Raw genomic sequence first — 17890 nt, 5'->3', positions numbered from 1 at the left:
AGAACTACAAACCAATTCGGTTTTTCTCAAATTCCCACAGCTTAACGGTTAATTTTTCTAATTCTGACATTTTATTTCCAATTTTTAGTTGAATTCAAATTCTGAAACTGCCTGAAATTTGAACCATATTTCTGGATTACTAACTGTACTTACTGGATTAGTGGTGCTGGAAGAGCACAGCAGTTCAGGCAGCATCCAATGAGCAGCGAAATCGACGTTTCGGGCTGTACTTGTCTACCTTTGAACATTGTCAGGGATTTCTCCTTTCTCAACAAAGGTTTTATTTTCAAACCCCACTCAAAAGACCTGAGCTCATCATCCCGACAGGTCTCCCCAAAACCAGTCCTGAGGGAATGTTGTGCTGCCAGACATGCCGTCTTTTACACAAAACATTAAACAGAAGGCCCCTCATCACACATACCAAAGAGATCTCCTGGCTGCAAGTTCAGACAAGAGAAAGGGAGATCTCCTCTGTGGCCACTCTCACTCCTCTCTGGTTATTATTATATTGCTGTTTGTGGGCCCTTATTGTGCAGAAATTAGTTCATATATTTCTTCCATTGGAACAATAACTGCACTGCTAAAAACACATTTGATCAACAGTGAAGTATTTTGGAACATATTGACTTTGTGAAAGGCACGACAAACCCACTATGACTATGACATGTACATTGTTCATGTTGAAGCTGAATGATCCTAATAGAGTTTACAGCAGTGAGGATAAATGATTTCCATGTTGGAATTACGCCCAACACCCTACCTTCGATGTTCTTCAGTGTGGCACTGATGGTGGAGTTGGAGGGGGGATGAAACACTGTACAGACGACAGCTGAGCCTTTCCTCCACTCCTCTGCACTCACAGTCAGGTAATGCCTGACACGAAATGTCTGTGCCTGTTCTAGAGCAGTCAGTCCAGCGCTGGTGTTGGAGGAGATCAGAGTGCTGTCTTTCTCCCAGGAGACGTATACGAGGTCCGGGTAGAACTCAGTGATCATACACTCAAATGTGACTGTGTTTTTATTCTTGCTCTCTTGCGGTGGTACAAGCAGCAGTCTGACCTTGGGACTTTTTGGCTCAACTGGAACAGATGGGCAAATGAGAAAGCTATTTCATCATTTCTCACGGGATTAACAAGTTCAGGTATTTAAGTTCTGATCTGATTGCCTACCTTTTACTCCACGTATTTGCTTTGACATCGGTGAGGATGAGGGAGCACTTTGGGCAGAGCAGACAAAATCGACCCCACTCTCCCACTCCTCAACACTGGTTTGGAGTTGACTGATGACCGTGGGTAAGATTCCTTCTTGTATTAGCCGCTGAGTCTTAATCCCTTCATGTCTCTTCTTACCGCTCACTTCCCAGGAGATCTGAACCTGGCTTGGATCAGAACAGACCACTGCACACTCCACAGTAGCAGTCTTATTGATCCAAATCTCCACAATAGAAGGATTTCGGAGAAATATAGACATTTCTGGGAATAAGAAAGGAAAAACCTCAGAAGAATGGCTATTGGTTGTTGTCAGTAACCCTCACAATTTTATTTAAGACAGTTTTGCATTGATCATGATCAAGATGAAGTAAGGACAAGACGGAATTTAAGTTTGAATCCTTTTTAACCTGTAAAATCTCCCGCTGATATTGAATGAAGCTACACTGCAGCTCGAACGTTAAAAATAGAAACTTGGAGCAGGAACATGCCATTTGGTTCATTCAGTCTGATCATGCTGATCCTCTATCTCAATGCCATTTCCCTTCTCTCTTCCCATTCCCATTTATACCCTTAACCTTTATTTTCTGGTTAACTCTGTTCAGTGACACGACCTCGCTAGCTTTCTGAGGATTCTGAGAACTCCACAGGTTCACCAGCCTCTGAAGAAAGTTCTTCTCAGTTCAGTCCAAAATGGCCTACCCTGTATGCTGAGACCATGACCCCTTGCTCTCCTACGATTCAGCAGTGGGTGTGAGTAACTTTTCGAACCTACACTCCAAGGTCTCTTTGTTCAGCAACAGTCCCTAGGACCTTACCATTAAGTGTATAAGTCCTGCTAAGTTTTGTTTTCCCAAAATGCAGCACCTCACATTTATCTAAATTAAATTCCATCTGCCACTTCTCAGTCCATTAGCCCATCTGGTCAAGATCACGTTGTATTCTGAGGAAACCTTCTTTGCTGTCCACTACACCTCCAATTTTGGTGTCATCTGCAAACCTACTAACCGTACCTCTTATGCTCACATCCAAATGACTTATATAAATGAAGAAAGGTTGTGGACCCAGCACCAATCCTTGTGGCACTCCACTAGTCACAGGCTTCCAGTCTGAAAAGCAACCTTGCACCACCTCCCTCTGTCTTCTACCTTTGAGCCAGTTCTGTATCCAAATGGCGAGTTCTTTCTGTATTCCATGAGATCTAACCTTGCTCACCAGTCTCCCATGAGGAACCTTGTTGGACGCCTTCCTGAAGTCCATATAGATCACATCTACCGTTCTGCCCTCATCAATCCTCTTTGTTAAATCTTCAAAAAACTCAATCAAGTTTGTGAGGCATGAATTTACACACACAAAATCATGTTGACTATCCCTAATCAGTCCTTGCCTATCCAAAAATATGTACATCATGTCCCCCAGGATTCCATCCAACAACTTGCCCACCAACAAAGTCATGCTCACCGGTCTATAGTTCCCTGGCTTGTCCTTACCACCTTTCTTAAATAGTAGCACCACGTTAACCAACCTCCAATCTTCCAGCACCTCACCTGTGACTATCGATCATATAACACCTGATCAGGTCCTGGGAATTTATCCATTTTATGCATTTCAAGACATCCAGCACTTCCTCCTCTGTAATATTGACATTTTTCAATATGTCACCATCTATTTTCCTACATTCTATGTCTTCTGTGTCCTTTTCTACAATGAACACTGATGCGAAATACTCGTTTAGTATCTCCCATATCTCCTGCGACTCCACACAAAGGTTGACTTGCTGATCTTTGAGAGGTCCTATTGTCTCCCTCATTACCCTTTTGTCCTTAATGTATTCATAAAAACCCCTTGGATTCTCCTTCAACCTATTTGCTAAAAGCTATCTCATTTCCCCTTTTTGCCCTCCTGATTTCCCTCTTTAGTATACTCCAACTGCCTTTCTATTCTTCTGAGGATTCACTCGATCTATCCTGTCTATACCTGACATACGCTTCCTTCTTTTTCTCAACCAAACCCTGAATCCAGCATTCCCTACATCTACCAGCCTTGCCTTTTACCCTAACAGGAATATACTGTTTCTGGACTCTTGTGATCTCATTTCTGAAGGCTTCCCATTTTCCAGCCATCCCTTTACCTTCGAACATCTGCCCCAATCAGCTTTTGAAAGTTCTTGCCTAATACCATCAAAATTAGCTTTCCTCCATTTTAGAACTTCAACTTCTTTACCCTTTTCCATCACAATTTTAAAACTAATAGAATTATGGCCGCTGGCCCCAAAGTGCTTCCCCACTGACACCTCAGTCACCTGCCCTACCTTATTTCCTAAGAGTAGGTCAAGTTTTGCACCTTCTCTCGTTGATACATCTACATACTGAATCAGAAGATTTTCTTGTACACACTTAATAAATTCTTCTCCATCTCAACCCTTAAAACAATGGCAGTTCCAGTCTTTGTTTGGAAAGTTAAAATCCCCTACCATAACCACTCTATTATTCTTACGATAACTGAGATCTCCTTACAAATTTGTTTCTCAATTTACCGCTAACTATGAGGGGTTCCATAATACAATCCCAATATGGTGATCATCCCTTTCTTATATCTCAGTTCAATCCAATTAACTTCCCAGGATGTAGTTGTGGGAATATCCACCCGCGTACAGCTGTAATGCTATCCCTTATCAAAAAAGCCACTCCCCCTCCTCTCTTGCCTCCCTTTCGGTCCTTTCTATAATGTTTTTATCCTGGAATGTGAAGCTGCCAGTCCTGTCCATCCCTGAGCCATGTTTCTGTAATTGCTATGATATCCCAGTCCCATGTTCCTAACCATGCCCGGAGTTCATCTGCCTTCCCTATTCGGCCTCTTCCATTGAAATAAATGCAGTTAAATTTATCAGTCCTACCTTGTTCTCTGCTTTGTCCCTGCCTGCCCTTACTGTTTGACTCGCTTCTGTTCTCAACTGTACCAATCTCAGATTGATCTGTTTTCTCACTATCTCCCTGGGTCCCAACTCCCACCTTACTAGTTTAAATCCGCCCAAGAAGCTCGAGCAAATCACCCTGCCAGTATATTATCCCCCTTCCGATTCAGGTTTAATCCGTCCTTCTTGTACAGGTCACTTCTACCTCAGAAGAGATTACAATGTCCCAAAAATGTGACTCCTTCTCCCATGCACCAGCTCTTCAGCCAAGCATTCATCTGCTCTATCCTCCTATTCCTATCCTCACTTGCTCATAGCACAGAAGTAATCCAGATATTACTACTCTTGAGGACCTCCTTTTTACATTCCTGCCTAACTCTCTATATTCTCTCTTCAGAATTTCATCCATTTCCCTTCCTATGTCGTTGGTTCCAATGTGTACAATGATCTCCTACTGGGCTCTCTCCCCCTTAAGAACATTCTGCATCCTCCCTGAGACATCCTTGATCCTGGCACCAGGGAGGCAACACACCATTCTGATGTTTTGCTACTGGCCACAGAAACATCTGTCTGAGCCTCAGACTAGAGAATCCCCGAACACAATCGATCGCTTGGAACCCGACGTACCCCTCATTGCATTAGAGCCAGTCTCAATACCAGAAACTTGCTGTTTGTGCTACAATCCCCTGAAAATCCATCACCCCTTACATTTTCCAAAACAGCATACTTATTTGAAATGGGGATAGCCACAAAAGACCCATGCATTACCTGCCTACCTTTCCTGGAGTTAACCCATCTATGTGACTGTATTTGCAACTTTTCTCCCTTCCTATAACAGCTAACCATCACACCCTCTTGCTCTTGTTAATTCCTCATTGCCTCTAACTGTCTCTCCAACCGATCCATTCGATCTGATACGATTTGCAACCAACAGCATTTATTGCAGATATAATCCTCAGTAACACGTAAACTCTCCGTAAACTCCCACATCCGACAAGAAAAGCACATCATTCTACTAAAGGCCATTTTTGCTTTTTTCTATCTACAGATCCAGAAAATAACTTTGTCTTATTCCTCTACAAAACACTGCTCCAGGCTAACTTAATACTTATGGCTTCTATGTTTAAGTTTAATCAAGAGACATATCTCAATAAAACATATAATCAAGAAAGAACCCACTCTTACTCACAACTGAAGACTTACTGTAAGACGACACTTAAATCTATTTACTTATCTGTTTCTGTGCTGTCACCTCTCCCAAACAGGTTCCTCCAAGATCAGTTGTACATCTCACTGTTTGTTAATTCAAACAGCAAAGACAGTAACTGCGCAGTTTCACTGCTGTCTCACGGAGTGGCGTGGGTTTCTCTCTCTCTCTCTCTCTCTCTCTCTCTCCTGCACTGCCTTACCATGTGCTGCCTTTGTCTTTTCCTCCCCTTTGAAAACTGCTGTTGTTTTGACTTTTCTTCTCTCCAAAGTTCCAAAACAATCCAACAGCATATCAAACAGCCACTGCTGCTCCTGGAATTCGAGGAAATCACCTCTAACACCTGAAACACCTCAAAAAAGGAGCAGCCTGTTACAGCCAGAAATTTTTCCCATCCTCCATCTTGGATGCTGAATCAATGTGCATGTCTCTTTTCCAGGTACTGGGATTACTTCAATTTTAAATGTGGTATCCTTGTTCAAATGTCTCTGTAGTCTCACGTCCTTCTATCTCTGTAACCTTTGCCAGACCTAAAACTCTCTCTTTTTCCAAGTCAGTGATGTAAATTGTAAATAGCTGCAGCCAACTGGTATTTCTCTTATCCCTGCACCTTGCTTCCTGTCCATTCAACAATGCCTTTTGTATACAGAACACACTGCTGACACTGTGTCTTGGTCCAACATTTTTATCCTCTCTTTTTGAAATGAAGCATTTTGCTAAACTTCATTCTATTCAAGGCACTATTTAAATGCAAACTCAAGCTTTCACGCCTTGAGCAGAATAGTCAGACTAGAGGACTTGCCCTGGATGTGGGTCAGGGGTCAATTCAGAACTAAAATGGGGAACCAATATTTTGATGAGTGGTCAACTTCTGGAGCAGGTTCTCATGGGAAATGACAAAAGCAGATCATGGCAACAATGTAAGTAGATGCTGAAAGATTTCTTGCACAAGTCAATATTTTGGAGGCAGTAGGAAAGGAACAAGTAGCAGCTGACTTGAACTTTGGACACTATCATGTGCTGCTACAGTTTCATACCATGACCCATTTCCTGCAGTCACAGAGAGTCTAGTCACGTAAGAGTTAAAGTAAACTTCCCAGTCTATTTTACTGATGTCAACTTTTTCATTTCCAAACTTAATATGAATTCAGATTGTCAAAATGTCTTGGAGAGCATTCATATCAGTTCTCTGGATTATTAGCTGAACATTTCAGCTTTAACTCCTTAGTCGAACGTTCTCATCCAGATTACTAGGTTACATGTGTCCAAAGACCACTCTCAATCTGTACAACACATCGGTATCAATACTAAGGCAATGCTGCACTGCTGGATGTGGCAATGCTATGTCTGCCCAATCAAGTGGAACAAGAAGATCCCACAACCACTAACTTGAAGACAAGAACTGGGAGATCTCATCCATATCTTAGATAATACAACACTCTTCAAACAAAAGCAATAAAGCTGTCTTTCCTGATTGTCTGAACATTGCTGGGTGCAAAGTAATTGACTGTACCATGCATTAGAAGAGTCATTATACTTCCAAAATACCAGGATTGGCTGTATTGTCAAGTGCTTTGGAGTTCTGAACTTGTGGAAGGAGTTACACAAAGAGCAATTGTGTTTTTCTTTCTTCAGTTACCCTGATCTTAAGATTAGTTTCCCATTCACATAACTACAATAATGTACATCATTACTGTTAGCATTAAACATGACTGGCCCAATTACAGGTTATAGTAATGAAGAGACAAGTGTGTCAATGTTGGAGTCAGGTCCAGCACCTACCTTGAACATTCTTCACCTCCTTCCTGCTGTTAAAGTTGGAGGGTGGATGACTCACTGCACAGGTGAAGACTGAGCCTTTCCACCACTCCTCTGTGCTCACACTCAGGTAGTGCCTGACACTGAATGTCTCTGTCTGCTCCAGAGCAGTGGGGCCAGCACGGGTGTTGGAGGAGATCAGGCTGCCATCCTTCTCCCAGGAGACCTGTATGCTGTCTGGGTAAAATCCAGTGATCACACACTCGAGTGTAACTCTGCTGTGATTCTTGATCTCTTGGGCTGAAGGAGGCAGCAGTCTGACTTTGGGACTTTTTGGTGGAGCTGGAACCAACAGACAAAAGAAGGTATTAAACTCTTTCCTTTGAGGTTGACCAGGTCATCGTATTTTTTTTAGTCTCTTACTGACCTTTTAAGCTCCTTGTTCGTTTTGACACAGTGGAGGAGGAGGGAGCACTTTGGGCAGAGCAGACAAAATCGACCCCACTCTCCCACTCCTCAACACTGGTTTGGAGTTGACTGATGACCGTGGGTAAGATTCCTTCTTGTATTAGCCGCTGAGTCTTAATCACTTCATGTCTCTTCTTACCGCTCACTTCCCAGGAGATCTGAACCTGGCTTGGATCAGAACAGACCACTGCACACTCCACAGTAGCAGTCTTATTGATCCAAACCTCCACAATAGAAGGATTTCGGATAAATATAGACATTTCTGGGAATAAGAAAGGAAAAACCTCAGAAGAATGGCTATTGGTTGTTGTCAGTAACCCTCACAATTTTACTTAAGACAGTTTTGCATTGACCATGATCAATATGAAGTAAGGACAAGACGGAATTTAATTTTGAATCCTTTTTAACCTGTAAAATCTCCAGCTGATATTGAATGAATCTGTACTGAAGCTGAAATATAAGAAATAGAAACTTGGAGCAGAATCAGGCCATTTTGGTCATTCAGTCTGATCATGCTGATCCTCTATCTCAATGTCATTCCCCTTCTCTTCTAATACCCATTGACACCTTTAGCCCCCAGAATATCTATTTCCTTGTTAACTGTATTCAGTGACAATGACCTCTCCAATCTTTGGGGCAGAGAATTTGACCTCCCTCTGAAGAAAGTTCTTCTGATCTCAGTCCAAAATGGCCGACCCTGTATCCTGAGACCATGACCCTTTGGTCTCCTTCAGAACAGTTCATCCCAGACTGGAAACTTTAATTCTGTTTCTCTCTCTGCGGTTGCTGCCTGAACTACAGAGTTGCTCCAGAATTCTCTGTCCAGCTTGTCTGAATTGTACATTTTGCAATGAGATCATTCTTCGTGGGAGTAAATCAACATTAAAAATTCCCAGGACAGTTGAAACATTATCTTGCATTTCTTTGATTTTACATCTTGATCAAGAAAACATTGTGCAGGCAAAAAGAACACGGCAGAAATCATTGTAATCTGTTCCCTGTAAGTATGGTCAGTGCATTCACAGTGGGGACTGCAATTGAGCTGTGGGTGTGAGTGACTTTTTGATGTGACGATGTTAATACAAGGCATCTGTGATTTATGAAGGGCAGTAAGAGAGACAGATATGAACTCATCAGATAAAGGAACAATTGAATCAAGACTTGTTTGAAGGGCTTATGCCCAAAATGTCGATGCTCCTCAGATAGTGCCTGACCTGCTGTGCTTTTCTAGCACCACACTCTTGACTCTGATCTCCAGGGTCTGCAGTCCTCACTTTCTCCTTGTTTATTCACAGGCTTCTTATGATTCTGTGCATCATGTTGTGACGTGGAACATACTGAATCAATGTCTCTTTTCCAGTCGCACTGAGCTAGGATTGCCTCAATTTTACATGGTGTATCTTTGTTCAAATGTCTCTGTTGTCTCACATCCTCCTATCTCGGTAATCTTTAGCAGGCCTACAACTCTCTCTTCATCTATGTCAGTGATACAGATCGTGAATAGCTGCAGCCACCTGGTTTTTCTCTTATCCCTTTGCTTTCTGTCCATTAACCACACCTCCATCCATGCTGGTATATGAGAGTGCTTTTTCAGCATTTGCTTCCCATCCTTAACTGTCCTGGAAGGTGTGGTGGTAAGCTGCAGTACATCTGGGGTAGGTCGAGCTCCAGTCTAGCTGTTATGAAATGAGTTCCTGAATTGTGACTGTGCAACATTTATGAAGTTTCAATGTAGTTGGAGGTCAGACGGTGTGTGGCTGGGAGGGGAATTGACGGGGCACTGTTCTTTGACCTTCCAGCTGGGAGACATTTCTGGGATGGAGGCTTGTTGAGATGTTGCAGTGTACTTTGGACACAGAACACACTGCTGTCACTGCGTCGTGACCTAACATTTTTCTTCTGTATGTTTGAAGTGAAGCAGATTGATACACTTCACTGTATTCAAGGCACTATTTAAATACAATTCATACTTGGGTCTGGGCCAAAACCATCAGGGAACACTGGGATCCACTGGATTTCCTCAGTTGATGTTCAGCACACAGTGTCAGCCTGACAGGAATAAGCACGTTTTGAATTTACAAGGTTCTTGCTTCTCCCCCTGGCCTTTTATTAAAACATACAGTGAACACTTATTGGTTCAGAAGATATTTATAAGGATGTTGCCAGGGTTGGAGGGTTTGAGCTATAGGGAGCGGCTGAATGGGCTGGGGCTGTTTTCAGTGGAGCTTCAGAGGCTTATGGATGTTGATAAAATCATGAGGGGCATGGATAGAGTCAATAGTCAAGTCTTTTCCCTGGGGTGGGGGAGTACAGAACTAGAGGGAAAATATTCAAAAGGGATCTGAGTGGTAACTTTTTCACGGAGAGGGTGGTGCTTGTATGGAATGAGCTTCCAGAGGAATTGGTGGAGACTGGTACAATTACAACATTTAAAAAGCAACTGGATGGTCATATGTGCAAGAAGGCTGCTCACAATTACCAAGGACAATTAGGATTAAGCTACAAAGGCTGGCCTTAACAAGCAATGGTCACATCCTGTCATAGAATAAAAACTAATTTCCTTTCAACTTACTGATGGATTGAGATTGATTGTGTTCAGGCCTGTCATAGGATATCGTCGAAAGTTTTAAAAACATATTTTGATGTGCAGTCAATGATTTTAGACTGAGTTTTGTTTTGCACTGTGTTGAATTCAAACATTCTCATGTTTATGAGTTGCTCATTCCTACCTTCCACTATGGCCATGTCTGAACATTTCACAGCCCCCCCATTACAGGTTACCTCCAATAATAAAGCCTCAATGAGTGAAATTGAGAAATGCTGATATTATTGGGTGATTGTAACTAATTCAATATATCATTCCTAAAAATTATTTTAAAAAAGGATTCCACCAGCATCCTTCTTGTGGACACGGAGTGCCCTGTCATTGACTAATATTGTTCCAGGAGACGGACAAACGATATTATTTTCATTTCTACTACACAGGAATCTCACCCTCCACTTGCTGAATTTGAATTTCTGTGTTCTGCTTCTTTAACCTTTCTCAGCACCACATCAGTGAAAGGGTTGAACGTACTGGTTCAATTGAAGATATCTGGCTGCTGTATCCCTGTCCATCCCTTTCACCCATTTCCAATTCTGCAGTCTTTCTGAGTCAGATGATACATTGTAAGTCTTGGCTACTAGAATCAGACCAGAGAGGTAATGGTCAAGCTGTGAGGCTGAATCCAATCCAAACTGGCCTGGTCAAGGTTACAAAACAAAATGACTGTATCGATAAGGATTGGATTGGTTGGGAGAATTTCAGATAGGTCTGTATCTCTTCCATGTTTGCATACTTTAATTAAGACAGTCACCACAGACTGATTTGCAACCCAAACAATTTGCAATAAAATTCAATGGACCATTTGATTCATGATCAATCACTTTATTTCACAGATTTGTTGGTGGCATTTATATTGGTGTTGTGCACCATCAGGGAGTGTCAGGTTTAAATTAGTCTGAAACAGGAACCTTGGCATACACCCAGAACAAGAGCAAGGAGGGCAAGAGCAAGCAGCATTTCCACCTGGAACGGGAAGATTTGTATTTCCACCTGGAACAGGAAGAGTTGCAGATTTAAGATTTGTACATTTTCACCTCCCAGTCCTTGTGCTGGGAATGTGGGAGCTCCACCCAGCCCCTGAATTCTGCCACACCCTGTTTATTTAGGAAATTCAAGGCACACCACCATGTAAACCATGGCAAGCTTTTGGACCTTGACCAGAATAGTCAGATTAGAGGAGATGCCCTGCACTTTACGTGGGTCAGGGGTCAATTCAGAACTAAAATGGGGAACCAATATTTCACTGAGAAATCAAACTGTGGAGCTGGTTCTCTCGGGAGGCTGTGGAAGCAGATCAGGGCAGTTCAATGAAATGCAATATTCACAAATCAATATTTGGAAGGCATGAGAAAAGGAACAAGTAGGAGCTGAGTTAAACTTTAGACACTCCCCATATGGCACCACAGTTTTAGGCCATGCCCCATTACCTTTCCTGCAGTCACAAAGGGTCTTGGTAGGCAAGAGTCCAAGTAAACTTCCCAGTCCCTTTCACTGATGTTAACTTTTTATTTCCAGACTTTATGTAAAGCCAGACTATCAAAGTACTTTGGAGGGAGTTGATCTCAGTTCTGTGGCTAATTAGCTAACATTTCAGCTTTACCTTCTTGGTGGGACTTTCTCATCTAGATCAGAAAGTTGTGTGTGTCCAAAGCCCACTCTGTGTCATTGAGTGTATAATCAATGCAACACATCAGTGTCAACACTGAGGCAGTGCTGTTGGATGTGGCAATGCCTTGTCTGTCATGTCAAGTGAAACAAGAAGATCCCACAGCCACTAACTTGAAGATGACAACTGGGAGATCCCATTTATGCCCTGGATAATACGACAGCAGTAAAACTCCCTTTCCTGTTCATCTGAACACTGTGTGTGCAATTAATTGGCAGGTATCATGCACCACAATAGTCATTAAACTTCAAAAAATTCCTTGTTGGCTGCATTGTAAAGTGCTTTGGAATCGGAAATTGTGGAAGGAGTTACACAAAGAACAATTGTGTTTTTCTTTCTTCAGTTACCCTGATCTTAAGATTAGTTTCCCATTCACATAACTACAATAATGTACATCATTACTGTTAGCATTAAACATGACTGGCCCAATTACAGGTTATAGTAATGAAGAGACAAGTGTGTCAATGTTGGAGTCAGGTCCAGCACTTACCTTGAACATTCTTCACCTCCTTCCTGCTGTTAAAGTTGGAGGGTGGATGACTCACTGCACAGGTGAAGACTGAGCCTTTCCACCACTCCTCTGTGCTCACACTCAGGTAGTGCCTGACACTGAATGTCTCTGTCTGCTCCAGAGCAGTGGGGCCAGCACGGGTGTTGGAGGAGATCAGGCTGCCATCCTTCTCCCAGGAGACCTGTATGCTGTCTGGGTAAAATCCAGTGATCACACACTCGAGTGTAACTCTGCTGTGATTCTTGATCTCTTGGGCTGAAGGAGGCAGCAGTCTGACTTTGGGACTTTTTGGCTGAACTGGAACCAATGAACAAAACAAAGATGGTGTTAAACATTTTCCTTTGAGGTTGGCAATGTCAGTGATATAATTTTTCATTCTCTTGCCTACCTTTTATGCTCCTTGTTCGTTTTGACGTGGGAGAAGAGGAGGAACCACTTTGAGCAGAGCACACAAACTCCACCCCACTCTCCCACTCCTCTGCTGTGGTTTGGAGATGGCTGATGACCGTGTATTGGGTGCCTTCCTCTTTCTGCTGTTGCGTTGTAATTCCTTCACTTCTCTGCTTCCCATTCACATTCCAGGTGATCCGGACCTGGCTGGGATCAGAACAGACTGCTGTACACAACACAGTAGCAGTCCGGTTGATCCAAACCTCTTCCTTAGAAGGATTGCGAATAAAAACTGATATTTCTGGGAATGGGAAAGGAAAAGTTCAGAAGAATTGAAATTGTTTTGTGTCGGGAGTGACATGCCAGGACAGCAAATGTGGTAGGAGACTGACAGGACAGGAGGTGTCAGGAGGATTCAGAATGTTAATAGAGATTTTGCTGTTGATGAGAAATGGTGACAGATCAGCACAGAGGAGAATTTTGTCTTCAGTACTTTATAATGTGCAAAATCATCAGCTGATACTGGATGAAATCACACACCAGTTAATCTCACATTGAATTGAACATTAGATAATCTCAAGATTGTTTAAACGTTGTCACATAGTCCTTGGCTTGCACTCTGACTGCGAAAACATAATCAGAGCATCAAGATCCTGCTACGTCCTCTTTGAATGCATTTGCTGTGACTATGACCAATAGATTCACAATGAGGACTGTGATTAAGTTGTGGGTTTGGACAACATGTAACTGTCACAATGTTAATAAATTGGAAACTCTTGTGAAATGCAGTGAGATAAATGCAGATGCTTCGCAAAAGATACAACGGAAAAATGGCTTATTCACTGAAAGCACCTCCAGCCCAGTCCCTGATTTGTGACATTGAGCAGATTGAAGCAATGAGGACCTCTCACCTCTTTTCGAACCAGCCTTGGAATGTCTCAATTTGAAAATGCTTATCCTTGTGTTTATGCCTTTCCTTAGTCTCCCATCTCCTTATGTCTGTCACACTTATCAGCTGCACATGTGTCAATGAACTCTCCATTCCTGCAAATCTGACCCTTTCTACATCTCCCACGCTTTTCACTCCAGTACTGGCAGATGTTCCTTCAGGCACTGAGGCCCTGACTTCTAGAAATCCATCCCTGAATCATGATTACATGTCCAACTCTCAGTCCTGTAAGGTGCTCCTTCAAAACTATTCCTTCTCCCTGATATCTGCTCCATTGGCTGAGTGTCAATTTCCGATTGATAACTCTCCAGTGCAACACCTTAGGATCTTATCCTGAATGGCAGCTTATTGTAGGTAACACTCTGTGAAGGAAGATGATTAATTTGGAACAAACAGAACAGCCCTCAAACTCAGAGGGAGTGTCAAAGATCCCCCTTTTGCAACTGTTTGGGAGTCATTTGGATAAAGCATGTACATCCTGCCCCACACTGGCATGTCTGAGTTGTGGGAGTAGGAAGTGGATGGTTGACCAAACACTTCACACATTTTCCCCATTGCTACTAAATTTCCAAACGCTCGTTGTCATTTCAGATATCCCACACTCAGCACGTGTTCTGAACACTTTCCAGGCACATTGCACCAAAAATCACAACTCCCTTATATATAATGATGTTAACTGTTGAATGCAATGTAAAACATAACTGTTATTTCATCAAGATGAAGTCCTTAATGACCTTTGAGAATCAACTCCCTGGCTGCATTTTCGAATGACATTCAACACACAGTGTCCAACAAGAACATGATTTTTATTCCCTTGAGATGGCTTTGGTTTCTCTCCCCTCCTCACTTTTTACGTATGATACTGAACAGTTCCAAGTCAAAAATATTGACAAATTGAGAGATTGATTACATTGAAGTTAATCACAGTCTGTTGTCAGTAAGTTGTAATCATTGGTTTAATGTACACAATCCATAGGCAGTGTGTATAAACATTGGGTGTGGTCAGCAATTTGACAGCTTGGATTTAATATTCACATTGGTAATGAGAAATATTCTGATATTTGTAAACTGCTTAACCCTACCTTCATAAATGATCAAATGTCACCATCTAACCCATCCCTAATGATCAGTGATCTCTCAGCATATAAGCTCTCAGAGTAGTGGAGAAGACGCCTTATTGTTGTAAAATCCTGATACTGTTCAGCAAACGAGGTTCAATTTCATTTGTTCCTCAAAACCCATAAACTTTGTGAGCTGACTATTTTGTGAGGATTGAAGTGTAATGGACTGCAGTCAATAACTGGGTAATGGGGTACATCGGCAAGATGGCAGCAGAGTGGACACTCCAGCTGGAGCTCCTCTGCTCCACCAGTTCCTTTTCTCTTTCCCTTCTCTTTGCTGCAGTTTTTGTTTCTTCCAAAACTTTTAACTTCTGAACTTACCCAGAGGAATGGAGAAGATGATTCCCAGACTGGAGGGCGTCGTTGGCAAGACCTGGAGGTGGGTTTGAGACCAGGACGGCACAGGGGTAGAGTCTGAGACCAGGACGGCACGGGAAGCAAGTCCTTCTGTGAGTTCTAGACCAGAGGTCATCAGGCGAAGGTGACTCCTGGACTGGAGGGCATCATGGGGAGATGAGTCCTGGACTGGGGGCTGTCATGGGGAGATGAGTCCTGGACTGGAGGGCATCATGGGGAGATGAGTCCTGGACTGGAGACCATCATGGGGAGATGAGTCCTGGACTGGGGGCCATCATGGGGAGATGAGTCCTGGACTGGAGGCCATCATGGGGAGATGAGTCCTGGACTGGAGGGCATCATGGGGAGATGAGTCCTGGACTGGAGGGCATCATGGGGAGATGAGTCCTGGACTGGAGGGAGTCATGGGGAGATGAGTCCTGGACTGGAGGGCATCATGGGGAGATGAGTCCTGGACTGGAGGGCATCATGGGGAGATGAGTCCTGGACTGGAGACCATCATGGGGAGATGAGTCCTGGACTGGAGGCCATCATGGGGAGATGAGTCATGGACTGGAGGGCATCATGGGGAGATGAGTCCTGGACTGGAGGGAGTCATGGGGAGATGAGTCCTGGACTGGAGACCATCATGGGGAGATGAGTCCTGGACTGGAGGGGATCATGGGGAGATGAGTCCTGGACTGGAGGCTGTCATGGGGAGATGAGTCCTGGACTGGAGGCCAAGAGTACTGGACGCAGGTCCCCGGGGCAAGCCCTAGACTGGAGACCAGAGGGAGAAGGCAAGTCCCACGAGCAAGTCCTGGACTGCAGGTCACCACCGGGGGTGGGGGGGGAGGGGGAGGCCCTTGCAGACTGGAAGCCCAGTGTGGTCTGGAGGCTGACTTGGAGAAAAGTAGCTTGGGTACTTTTAAAAAACTTTTTATTCTTATGCTGGACATTGAGTAATTCGAGTATTTTTCAGAACATAGAACAGAATATTACAGTACAGAACAGGCCTTTTGGCCCTCAATGTTGCGCTGGTCTGTGAGACCCATCTGAAGCCCGTCTAACCTACACTATTCCATTCTCAAAACCTTTCCCTTCCTCTGGTAGACTTTATTTATTCATCTTTCTATTCTATAACAAAGACTTAAGTATCTGTACCTAGGTCTCCTGTATATAAGATGGCGGCATAAGCAGCTACATTGCAAATATTTCACTGTACTCATTCGAGTGCACATGTCAATAAAACTAACTCGAATTCTAATTCCAATTTGAATAGAATACTTCACATTTCAACAGTCAAACTGTTCTCAAAGTTTACTGGACCGTATTGGGCCCAGTAGATTTCTTGTGTTCTCTCTCAGCAATTCCACTGACAACCAACATCTTTACAATAGAACAACCGTCTTTTACCAGATCAATGTGATTCATTCACAACCAACCCATCAATGGATTCCATACATTTGTTGGTCACATTTATATTGCCTTCAGAGAGAATGATGTCAAAGTTAGCTTCACACAGGAACCTCACCATGTTGTGAGAACAAATGCAGGAAGGGTTCTGTTCCTAAATCAAACTGGAAGACTTAATGATTTAGGTGGCATACATTTTCACCGTCATTGCCCTGCGATGGGAAATATGGAACTACACCCAGGGACAGAATTTTGTCTTTTTGATCTGGCAGAAGGAGAGTTTGTATGAGGATGAATTATGTCAATCTTGGCATCAGGCTGAGGTCTTACCTTGAACATTCTTCACCTCCTTCCTGCTGTTAAAGTTGGAGGGTGGATGACTCACTGCACAGGTGAAGACTGAGCCCTTCCACCACTCCTCTGTGCTCACACTCAGATAGTGCCTGACACTGAATGTCTCTGTCTGCTCCAGAGCAGTGAGGCCAGCAGGGGTGTTGGAGGAGATCAGGCTGCCATCCTTCTCCCAGGAGACCTGTATGCTGTCTGGGTAAAATCCAGTGATCACACACTCGAGTGTAACTCTGCTGTGGTTCTTGATCTCTTGGGCTGAAGGAGGCAGCAGTCTGACTTTGGGACTTTTTGGCTGAACTGGAACCAATGAACAAAACAAAGATGGTGTTAAATATTTTCCTTTGTGGTTGGCAATGTCAGTGATATAACTTTTCATTCACTTGCCTACCTTTTATGCTCCTTGTTCGTTTTGACACGGGAGAAGAGGAGGAACCACTTTGAGCAGAGCACACAACCTCCATCCCGTTCTCCCACTGCTCTGCTGTTGTTCGGAGTTGGCTGATGACCATGTATTGGGCACCTTCCTCTTTCTGTGCTTGAGCTATAACCCCTTCACTTCTCTGCTTCCCATTTACATTCCAGATGATCCGGACCTGGCTGGGATCAGAACAGACTGCTGTACACACCAGGGTGGCAGTCTTGTTGATCCAAACCTCTTGCATGGAAGGATTTTGGAGAAATAGAGACACTTCTGGGAAAGGGAAAGGAAAAATTTCAGAAGAATTGGCATTTTTCGGTATCAGCAGGTGTCAGATGTTTAAGGAAGGCTTAGCTGTCATGAGAAACAAGAAATATAGGGACAGAAGTGGCCTGGAACTGGAATTGTTTTTAATCCAGGACATCTGGAGCAGATACCTGATCATTAGAAAATCCAAGGGTTATTTCAAACATGTTTTGTGGTTCTCAGTTTGTAAGTTTTGACCAAGAATGTACAATCAGTGCATTAAGAAAGAGCCAGATCCATTTTGAATGTGTTTACCAAGTGATCAAG

At 43.3% G+C, this 17890-nt stretch overlaps 1 protein-coding gene and 1 long non-coding RNA gene across 7 annotated transcripts in view; one reads left to right on the top strand and one right to left on the bottom strand.

Annotated features, from left to right (window-relative positions):
- The window catches only part of LOC140460184 (uncharacterized), a 54316-nt gene that overhangs the window by 2390 nt on the left and 34036 nt on the right, over positions 1-17890 (top strand). The gene's annotated exons all lie outside the window — the stretch shown is intronic.
- LOC140460183 (uncharacterized) overlaps positions 1-17890 on the bottom strand; it is a 40132-nt gene that overhangs the window by 7093 nt on the left and 15149 nt on the right. For 4 of the 6 annotated variants that reach the window (XM_072554570.1, XM_072554571.1, XM_072554568.1 and 1 more), the window contains exons 4-11: positions 17288-17590; positions 16879-17196; positions 12725-13027; positions 12316-12633; positions 7514-7816; positions 7111-7428; positions 1169-1471; positions 761-1078 (exon numbers count right to left, since the gene is read on the bottom strand). In XM_072554570.1, coding sequence (XP_072410671.1) covers positions 761-1078; positions 1169-1471; positions 7111-7428; positions 7514-7816; positions 12316-12633; positions 12725-13027; positions 16879-17196; positions 17288-17590 — 2484 coding nt within the window. The remainder of the gene's footprint in view (positions 1-760; positions 1079-1168; positions 1472-7110; positions 7429-7513; positions 7817-12315; positions 12634-12724; positions 13028-16878; positions 17197-17287; positions 17591-17890) is intronic. The other 2 variants (XM_072554572.1, XM_072554573.1) reach the window with 1 other exon arrangement.

The sequence above is a fragment of the Chiloscyllium punctatum genome, chromosome 36 (assembly GCF_047496795.1).
Source record: "Chiloscyllium punctatum isolate Juve2018m chromosome 36, sChiPun1.3, whole genome shotgun sequence".
Lineage (NCBI taxonomy): Eukaryota > Metazoa > Chordata > Chondrichthyes > Orectolobiformes > Hemiscylliidae > Chiloscyllium > Chiloscyllium punctatum.
The sequence above is the reverse complement of the archived record's forward strand: the minus strand, read 5'-3'. Positions and strand labels throughout refer to the sequence as shown.